Raw genomic sequence first — 10,825 nt, 5'->3', positions numbered from 1 at the left:
GCAAAATAAAATAGTTACCTGGTTAAACGTTACATGCATTAAATCTATGAGTATAAAATTATATATTGACTATTTGAGATCAGTTGTTTTACTTTTTGATTGATTTATTCATAAAATAGAACATTGAAGTTGTCCTGTTAGTTTTAGTAGGTTGTGTACTGGGTTTACTTTCACTTTTGTGATTTTTAAAATACAATAATGATAAAATACTAAATACAATGAAAACTATAAAAGAAAAGATTTAGGCTCTTTCTTGCACAGAACAGTTACAAAGTGTAATCATTTTTTAAAATTAACTGAGTCCTAAATAAAAAAGATGACAATTGCTATATCAGCATATCCAGAACTAAACTATTTGTAAACAGATGTATCATCGTTTAAAAATTGAAATTACACTTTTAAGAAATGGCTGTTTAGTTTTAACGTGTTTATTTTGTACAAATGAAATTGAAATTTGAAAGCGAATCATTTGTCTGTCAACATTTATGTTATGCATATTTCTCATTAATAGATAACTTTTTAATACTGGTATTGTAAATATTGACCTTAGTAACCGCATGGCTCCAAAATGATATGGTATTCATTACATAAGCACAAAACAAAATACAAAAAAGTAGCATGATTACAGAAAACATAAAGTTACAGCTGCTTGACTATCTAATTTACTTGGTTTTTTTGAAAAACTTTTAAAGTTATGTTATATTGGAATGTTTTTTAGAATGTTTTTTATACCAGGCCTAAGCCATTTAGAAAATATTCAAAAAGGTAAATTATTTGAAAACATTCTAAAGCAAAAGTTGAAAAGTACCTTGTGATGAATCCAATAAAAAGATAAACCTCTTGATAAAGGCTTTATTCAACAATAATGCACTAATCTAAAGATATAAGAGTTTAAATAAATACATAACACAAATAGTTCAAAAACAATAATATAAACACTAGGAATCACAAAAATCTTCCCATCTATATAGAAAAGACGACTAGTTTCATCAGTTTAGTATAAAGTCATCAAATATTACAGGAACTTTGCAAGTTCTTGTAGAACGTCGAAAAACGTCATTAGATGACTCATTTATTGGTTTATTTACTTCAACACTTATTTCAGATGTAATTTTTGGTGATGGGTTTTTATTTACATTAAATACTTGGGCAGTTACATTATCATGAGATTTCGGTGATGGGCTTCTATTTGCATTAAATACTTCCGCATTTACATTATCATGAGATTCAATAATTCTATTCTCATTGATAGTATAAGACTTTTCTTGTGGGGCAAAATATGGTGCAAGATCTTGAAGTGAAATAGTTGATTCTCGTCCATCAGGGTAACGAATATTAGCATATGTTGGGTTTACATCCACTAATTCGACTTTATCAACAAGATTATCGTTTTTGTTTGTTCGCACGAAACGTTTAAGAAAAATGGGACCATGAGGGTAATGAAGTTCCACATGATGAACGTTGAGGGAAACTGAATAATCTCTCATGGGGTGTACAATTAGTTGCAGTTGATAATAACGAACGGAGTGAGTGAAGGACATCGGATAGAAAACTTCCCAATTTCTAACATCTAGGTTGTGGGTTTTTAGTGCCAAACAAATATTTCTCCATATCAAACCATTATATCACTCAACTTGTCCATTACTGATAGGATGATATGGAGTAGAATTACTTGTTGCAATTCCTTTCTGAGTAAGGTAAGATTTTAGTTCATTAGATATGAATGATGAGCCTCTGTCAGAATGAATGTAAGTTGGAAAACCACAAAAAGAGAATATTAGGTCTAAACATTTCACAACGGTTGTTGAATTGATATCTGGACACGGGATAGCAAATGGATACCGCGAATATTCATCAATAACTGTAAATAAATACTTATTTCTAGAATTAGGCGGCAATGGTCCTTTAAAATCTATACTTAGACGATTTATTGGACGTATGGATTTGATTAACTCACTGACATTCGCAGATCGATAAAACGTTGGTTTTAATTCTGAACAAATATGGCAGTTAGAACAAACTTTCTTGACCTCTTCCGTGGAAAAAGGTAAGTTCTTAGATTTAACAAAGTGAAGCATACGAGTGACTCCTGGATGACATAAACAGTTATGTATATCGCTTAGGTTTGTTTGAGGTTGAGTTGTGGCACAAAGGGCACGCGTAAGTGCATCAGGGAATACATTATCACTTCCAGGACGATACGATATAGTATAGCTAAACTCTGCTAACTCCATCCTCCAGCACTGAATCTTACTATTTTTTATCTTTGTTTTCTTTCGGTTATCAAACATAAAAGCTACAGAACGCTGATCAGTGATTAACTGGAATTGATTTCGTAACAATAAATGTCGCCATTTACGAACAGCTTCAATAATAGCTACCGCTTCTTTTTCTACTGCTAGATAATTAATTTCACTTTTGTTTAATGTCCGAGACATGAAAGCAACTGGACGACCATTTTGATTCAAGGTAGCTGATACAGCTACACCGGATGCATCACATTCAACAACAAAAGGTAAGCTCTCATCAATAGAACTCAAAGTGGCAGAGTGAAGTTCCATTTTAAGTAATTGAAATGCATCAAATGCTTCGCTATCGATTGGGAAGGATTTAACATTAATTAAAGGGCGAATTTATTAGCAAAAGAAGGGATCCATTTTGAGTAATAAGAAAACATACCCAAAGTTCGACGAAGTGATAAAACATCAGAAGGAGGAGGTAGTAAATCTAAAGGACGTAATCGTTCAGTATCTGGTTTTATATTGTTATGACTAATGCAATAACCAAGAATATTTATTGAAGGAACTGAAATGACAGATTTTTATTCATTTAATGTTAAGCCCCAACGTTTTTGTCTACAATTTCAAAGCGCGAGGCGCTTTGAAATTGTAGACAATTTTCATCATGATGTACCTGATCATAGCCATCAATGGTTATATAGTCAAGGTATGGAAAAGTGTCATGTAACTTTTCTTCTTCAACAAATTTGTCCATAGATCTTTGGAACATAGACACACCATTAGTAACTCCAAATGGAATTCTGCAAAATTGGAACAATTTTCAATTTGCCTCAAATGCTGTATACCTTTTATCTGAATTTTTTATAGGAATTTGATGGTAAGCACTTTTTAAGTCGAAGGTAGAGAATACCTTGTATTTTGCAAGTTCATTTATCATATCATCTATTATAGGAAGAGGATATGCATCTAATTCAGTGTAAAGGTTAACTGTTTGAGATTATTTAATGCAGAGTATTTTTTTGTTTGATTTAGTAAGATCCTTTACAACCACTACTTGGGCTCTCCATGGTGAGAAACATGGCTCAGTTATACCATCTGATAATAGCTGTGATATTTCACTTTCAATAAAATTTTGGTTATCTTTATTAAATCTTCTTGATTTAGTAGCTATTGGCTGCGTTTTATCTGAAATACTTGTAAACAAGGAAGGTATTTTTATTTTAGCCTTTTGCAGTGCACATAGGTTATTTTTCCTTGTGACTATTAAGTCTTCTTTTTCTCCACCAAATGGAAAAATAAGATTTTTGTGTTGCTTTTGGAAGTCATAGCCAAGTATGATATCACTACAAAGATTTTCCAAGATATCAAATTGAACATTATTATACAGTAAACCATTTAGTTCGAGGTTAACTGAACAACAACCCACTAATCGAGACTCCATTGTTGTGAGGACCATAGAAATTTTCTTTTACTGGGTAATGTTTTTATTTTCAAAGTATCAATAATTTTTTTGCTTATAAAATTATCTGAACAACAAGAATCAATTAGCGCTGTTAATGATTCACCATTAATTTTGACAACAACAGATGCATGAAAAAGGCTCTCAGGACAACCACTTGAAACAGTACACAAACTTGGTTTATGCACTGCAGCTGTAACACTGTGGGTCTTTTTGATTGGCCAGCCAAGACAAACTTTGGAGAAATGTCCTTTTTTTCCACATTTAAAACATGTAACATTTTGAGCCGGACAATTTTTCCGAGCAGAGGTTCAATTAAGTTGGTTGTGAGGTTGATTACCACAATAAATACAATTTGTTTGTGGATGAACAGGTATTGCATTGAGTGCTGCTGAAGGTTCTTCTGGTAACTTTATAGTAGCAACAATATTTGGACTGGTTGATGATGAGAGGGGTTTCTGTATATAAGACTCAGAGTTCCTCTGAGCAATGTCAAGAGAGCGAGCTTGGTTAAATGCTGATTGTAAATTCAATGTTGAATTTTCAAGAAGGCGTTGGCGAATGTAATTTGAAGTTATTCCAGAAATAAAAGCATCTCTTATTTGTTCCTCTCGATATTGTTGAGCTGAAACATCTTTATAGTTACAGTTTTTGCTAAGTTTGCGTAGTTCCTGAAGAAAGTCTTCAAGAGATTCACCTGATGTTTGATGTCTTATAAGTAATTGATGCCTTGCAAAAATTTCATTAGGGGTTTTTATATATAAGTTTTCCAGTGTTTCAATAATGCTCTCATAAGAATCACACTCTTCAATGTAATCATAAACATTTGATGATACAAAATTAATGATGGAGCGAAATTTATCTGGAGCTTCTTCTCCACAATCCTCTCTGAAATTCTCAAATGTTCGTTTCCAATGCTTCCATTCTTTCGAAGCAGTTGGTGCATTATGGTCAAGATCAAGCCTCGTTGGTTTTAAGATCTTTGACATTTTATATATATATATTATTTATGTTGAATAAATTGTGATGAATCTAATAACAACATAAACCTTTTGATAAAGGCTTTATTCAACAATAATGTACTAATCTAAAGATATAAGAGTTTAAATATATACATAACACAAATAGTTCAAAAACAATAATATAAACACTAGGAATCACAACATACCTATACTTTATTAGGCTAATCAACAATAAATATGGTTGTAGCCCTGATAAATTAGATCTATCAAGAAGTTTGTTAGACTAGAAAACTCAAGAGTCTGTTAATTGTGTTGGGCCATGAACAACAAGTCGAAATTTTCTTTAATTTTATGTTCAATGCCAGCTACAGATTGAGTGTACAGCTGCAATACATCAAACATTTTTAAATTAAACAAATTAATACCTTATTAGTAATTGTTGAAGAAACAGTAAATTCAATATATGATTAAAAGAAAATGAAAAACTGAAATTATCTTGAAATCAAGTTTTGCAATCTAATTTTGTTATGTTAAAATCATTAAGAAAGTTTATAAAAAACTTAAAGTTTTTTGCCATTGTAGTTTTTTCGAGATAAAAGCAATTTTAACATTTTGAAAATTTTATTTTTGAATTTGTATATATAAAGGGTTCCTTTTATAATTTTTATAACAATAATTTTCTCTCTGCTGAACTTTATTTTTGTTTTTTCATATCACTTTGTTTTTATGATTGATTCAAGTTTTATTTAGCTAGTCAGTTTTTTTTGCATTTTTTTTCTTATTATTTAACTGAAATAATAATGTCTGGCAAATTCTTTGTATTTCTGGCAAATTGTTTGTATTAAACCTCTCTTTTTATAAACTTGTTTTAAACAACTTCATATAGGTTATTTGTACACTTTTTGATCTTGGTAAACGATAGTATTTTGAGTAGACCATTCGAATCTTTTGATTTAAAATTTTTATAAAGCATAAAGCAGAAGCGCAATACAATTAAAGCGTTTTAAAAATTTAGCCAGAAAAAGTATAAATATTAAGTTGTGGAACACTTGTTGATACTTTATCAAACTGAAAAGCTACCATTTTTATTTTTTTCCCCAACATTGTAAACATAAGTGTGCGGACCGCGTCTAATGAATTTGACTAATATATATACACACACAAAAACAACGATGGTTGTGCATTTTCACACTCTTTATGAGCTTTTATTTCTTTCATATGTATTCTATAACACAAACATATAAAAAGTATAAATATATGAATAGTAAAAATTTAGACTTATAGTAGTTAAAATAAACTTAAATAGAGCAAAATCGATGTCTTTATTATGAAAAAAAAAGAAACGAAATTTCATTTAAACAACTGTTTCATTCAAGAATGCTTTCATAATATATCTGTGTATTAACTTTCTTTCATGCGATTTTGCGCTTAGGGAACGCATGACGTACTATTAAATATGCGCGCGCACGAAATTATCGGAACTATGAAGAGGTTCATTAGTTTTTTTTAGTTTTTGTTGCAGATTGAGTGTAGTGAGTTGCTTATATAATATTTCAAAAAATTTTTTTTAAAGTTTTTAATAATTTATTTTATAAAAATTTTGTATTAACTTTAGACAAAAATATTTTAAATATAATAACTTTATTAATTTTAGACAATTTTTTTTTTCATAGAAAAATTATTAAAAAATCGAAAATGCTTCAGAAATAATTAATAAAGCGTATACACGAATGTGAAATGTGAAAGTAGAAAAAAAAAATTAAAAATTTCGAACCAAGTAATAATTTTAATACAATAATATAAGAAGATCAAACATTAAAAAAAAAAATTAATTATTCCTGTAGGAATCTAATAAAGTTTCGAGCTTTTGCTGTAGTGGTACCCATAAGCTTGCGCAGAGAATAAGAATCAAAACTATTTGATGCTTTTTTAAATGATACTTTAATATCTTTAATGTTTCTGCAAAGCTTTTTTGTTTTTTACTTTTCTTTTAATAATAGCCCAGTACTTTTCAATAACTCTCAATTCTGGGCAGTTTAGAGGATTTTCTGTTTTAGGCACAAATTTCACATTATTCTTTTTATACCATTCCATAGCTAGTTTACAATAATGAATTGAAGCTAAATCAGGCCAGAACACAGGCCTCTTATTGTGTGATTTAATGAGAGGTAAAAGGCGTTTTTTTAAACATTCTTTAACATATATTTGACCAGAAAGTGTGGACTGAGAAATATAAGGTGCTGATTTTTTGCCACAACTGCAAATAGCTTGCCAAATCAAAGCTTTTTAAGCGAACTTGTCATGTTTTGCGTATTTAAATTTCTTAGCTGCTTTTCCTCTATATTTGGCAATATAATAAACAACACCAGGAATTTGTTGATGATCGTACTTGATGTAAGTTTCATCGTCTTCAATAATACAGAAAATTTTAGAAATAAAATTGACATACAACTTTCTGCCGCGGGTTCTTGCACTTTTTTGTCGAGTTTCAGAACGGTTGGGCACTTTTTGTGCTTTGAAAGAATGAAAACCATGTTTATTTCTAACTTTTGCAACAAAACTATGAGAAAATCTATATATTTTTACGCGTTCTCTTAGTGAAAGGCTTGGGTTATTCTTAAAACTGTTAACCAGTTTTCTAACTAGTTTTGTATCTTTAAAACCTTCCTTTCTTCCACCACCAGATTTGCGTTTGATCAATTTTGTTTTGAAAAAACGTTGAATAACACGACTAACGGTGTATGGATGTATTTGCAACGATTTTGCTATTGAATTGTAGCTACAATTAGGATTTTGTAAATATTTGTGCATAATTTTTTATCTTACGCCTTCTTCTTTTGTCATTTTTAAAACTAATTTCAAGTTAACTCCAAAAAATAACATTTTTTTGAAGCCACAACACGTTGTAAACAAAATACAAAACAATTAAAAAGATTTTAATACAACCACTGAAAAAAAAATGACGTGCTTATTCTTTCACATTTATTTCGTGTACACGCTTTAATAATAATATAAGAGATACTTAGGTATTGTTTGTAAGAGATGTTGTAAATACTTGAATATAAGTTTAAAGATTTAATTGACAGAAGGTATGAAAAAAACTGTTTTAAATATTACGAAAACGTGAAATCGTTATCTTTGGATTCAAAAAACAATTCAACTTTAGGTAGGTTTTATCTTTTAGAAAGCATTTTTATACAATTTGTAAGTGTAAATTAAATAAATCTTACAATATTAAATTAAGCTGTAAATACAGTAACAGCGAGATAGAAGGATGGGGAGGGGGCAAAATTTATATTTGTGCTATGAAAAAAATTTACATTAAAAAAACTTTTACACCATTTTACATCAAAAACTTTTGTTTCTTGATCATATCATCTCAAAAACTTTTTAAAAATTTTTATAACTTCATAAATAATTAATAAATAGACTAAAAATATAATAAAAATAATGATACCATGAATAATATCATAATGACAACTAAAAAAAAAACATTTGCGTTACTAAAAAAATAATTTTAAAAAACGAGAAAAATAACTTGACAAAATAATAAAAAACTATTGAATCTAACGTTTTGCTCAAGACCGCAACATTATTGATTGTTTTTTTATGTTCCCATTAGTTTTTCATTACTTCCTTCGGGCGATTCACGAACTTCGTTGTACCAACGTGACGTCATTAACTCCATTTCATGATGAGCGTCAATAATTTCCTGAATTTATTAAGAAAAATTGCATTTTTTTGTACAAAATATATATGTTAACAAACTCACACAAAATTTCTATGTTTTTGTGACATGAATATTTCTATGCATTTGTGAATTTTATATAAAAAAAAGCAAAAAAGAGTCATTAAATTAATTTTAAAATCTAATTAAAAACCTGTCTCGTAATTGTTCTTGTAAAAAAAGGTACGAGATATTTTGCATCCAATTTAATAAAGCCTTTCATAGCAATTTTATGTGTTAGTCTCCATTCATCATCGGTCAGCTGATCAGGTTCAACAGCACTACCCTGTAAAAAAATAATTATTTTGAATTTTTACTTTAAGCTCAAAACGTTTGATGAATGAATAAAAAAGAAACAATTGTAAGAAAAAAACCAACCTCAGCTGCAGTTTTACTTAAAGTCAGTGTTTCATTGCTGTTTATTGTAGTCGCTTTTAAAAACTAAAAGAAAAAAAAAAATTTTGAGCTATTAATATTCAGTATATTTAAATAAGGTCAGAGTAACATTATGAGTAACTTCTGAAGACTGATTATATTCTCCTTCTTTTCAATTGTTTAGCTATAAAGAGAAGTTTAAATTTATCAATGAAACTGTACAGGTACAAGGTACAGGTACAAACTGTACAAACTGTACAGGTAAGAAGTAAGCTTAGGTTTTGTAACTTAAAAATAAATATTTCTTTAAAACCTTAACAATATTTGTTTACCAACAATAATAAAAAAATATTATTATACTAATAATAATATTTACAGCCAATAATAATTTATATTTTAAAAACCTATTAGAAACCTTTAAATAGAAAATTCTTTAAAAGTATAATTTTTAAAACGTAAATATTTCATTTTGTTATTAGTTTTATTTAAATGTGTTTAAACTTTTATCATTTCTTTACTTAAAAATTTTGTTATGAATCTTGGCTTATTGCCATTAATCATGATTAAAAACCTGGTAATTAATAATTATTAAAACTCTAAACTAATTATAATAATAAAAACTAAATGTTTAAAATTATAAAGTAAAAACCTTTAACAGTGGAAGAGTGGATCCACCTAATATGAATATTGTAAACAAAATGATTACAAGAGATGTGCTCACAAGAAGTCTTCTTTTTTCAGGTTCAAATTCTTCTAAATTTAAACACAATGCAAATGCGATGGCTCCTCGAAGCCCTAGATAAAAAAAAGATATAAAATTGAGCTGTTAAAAGTATTTCTTAAGTAGATAGCAGTTTAGAACAATGGAAAAATTAAACAATAAATTTACCACTGAACCACATTATCACTTGATATCTTCTGTTTATTTTTGTTTCTCTGAAATAGTTCAGAATAAATGACAAAGGAAAGACATTAAAAGCTCTTCCAATCAGGCAAAAAATCTAAAGATAATTTTGATTTGTAAAGAAAAACAATATCTAATACTTTTATAAAAAAAAAATAAATATCTAATATATCTTTTAAATGATTTTTGAACATTAATGAAATAATTTAAAAAAATTATTTTTCTCATATCTATCTTTATATGCAGTTAAATACATTGTTTATTTGCAAAATGAAAATTTATATCAACAATAACTAAAATTTTTTTGGTGTATTTGTTAATTTGTAAGACTTTAATAATCACATACCTGTACACATATTTAGATTCATTATTTTGCAAATTTATTCGTTGCAAAATTAAGTTTGAATCCTCTGACTATTCTTTGATAAGCTTTATGGAGCTATTTGCTGATACTCTCAGACTTGACAAAAAGTTATCTAGAATCAATCTTCTATTCTTTTTTATGACAGCTTAAAGCTTGCAGCGGTTGGCCTCATCCACAACAAAAAGTAACCCAAACATAACTCAATAATTTACTGGTAATATATTGCAATATTGTTTTCAACTTAACATTTTCTTGGAAAAACCATTTACTACTGATATTCGTTGTAAAGTTAGCACCTATGTTTGTCTCTCTTTATTGAGAAAAAATATTGCCCGCTCCTTATTTCTTTTCCTGATTTTATTTTCTATCTTTATAAATCTCTTATTAATTCTTGTATAGTATACTGCTGTCATATATCGGCTGGTTTTTCTAATGAGTCTTTTGCTTTAAGCAAGATTTAAAAATGCATTGTATATATTGTTAAAAATGCTTGTATCAAATCTATTAACCAAAACTCATAGTTGAGATACACATCATTTGTCAATTTGCATACTTTTATTGTAAATGCTCTTTTGTGCTTAAATTTTTTTTTTAGCTAGTTTATTTTGCACTCATGTGCGAGAAAAAAATTTGTTAAAGTGGAATTCCTTCACATTATCATGTTTTCTTGAATCATACAATTTACAGTGTTTTATGTCTTTAGTCAACCAGTTTCTTTAGTCACCAGTTTCTCAACTAGTTTCTTAATCTTTAAATCTTTTGTTTTTCTACCAATTTAAACAGTTGTATATTGA

The 10,825-nt window shown here is 28.5% G+C and overlaps 3 protein-coding genes across 4 annotated transcripts in view; all 3 read right to left on the bottom strand.

Moving 5' to 3' along the window:
• Nucleotides 1-1,625: 1,625 nt before the first annotated feature.
• Nucleotides 1,626-2,561, bottom strand: LOC136089532 (uncharacterized). The gene has a single exon (XM_065815584.1). It carries the CDS (start codon nucleotides 2,559-2,561, stop codon nucleotides 1,626-1,628), a length of 936 nt encoding a protein of 311 aa, XP_065671656.1.
• A 1,449-nt stretch (nucleotides 2,562-4,010) lies between these two features.
• Nucleotides 4,011-4,688, bottom strand: LOC136089531 (uncharacterized). Its single transcript, XM_065815583.1, has one exon. It carries the CDS (start codon nucleotides 4,686-4,688, stop codon nucleotides 4,011-4,013), a length of 678 nt encoding a protein of 225 aa, XP_065671655.1.
• A 3,134-nt stretch (nucleotides 4,689-7,822) lies between these two features.
• The window catches only part of LOC100200716 (sodium/hydrogen exchanger 8), a 52,069-nt gene continuing 49,066 nt past the window's right edge, over nucleotides 7,823-10,825 (bottom strand). The window contains exons 12-16 of one of the 2 annotated variants that reach the window (XM_065816686.1): nucleotides 9,653-9,764; nucleotides 9,413-9,558; nucleotides 8,767-8,829; nucleotides 8,543-8,674; nucleotides 7,823-8,373 (exon numbers count right to left, since the gene is read on the bottom strand). In XM_065816686.1, coding sequence (XP_065672758.1) covers nucleotides 8,269-8,373; nucleotides 8,543-8,674; nucleotides 8,767-8,829; nucleotides 9,413-9,558; nucleotides 9,653-9,764 — 558 coding nt within the window. In that variant the 3' untranslated portion in view covers nucleotides 7,823-8,268. The remainder of the gene's footprint in view (nucleotides 8,374-8,542; nucleotides 8,675-8,766; nucleotides 8,830-9,412; nucleotides 9,559-9,652; nucleotides 9,765-10,825) is intronic. The other variant, XM_065816685.1, reaches the window with a different exon arrangement.

Source organism: Hydra vulgaris, chromosome 13, assembly GCF_038396675.1.
Source record: "Hydra vulgaris chromosome 13, alternate assembly HydraT2T_AEP".
Lineage (NCBI taxonomy): Eukaryota > Metazoa > Cnidaria > Hydrozoa > Anthoathecata > Hydridae > Hydra > Hydra vulgaris.
Note: the sequence above shows the minus strand (reverse complement) of the source record. Positions and strands in the feature narration are given on the sequence as shown.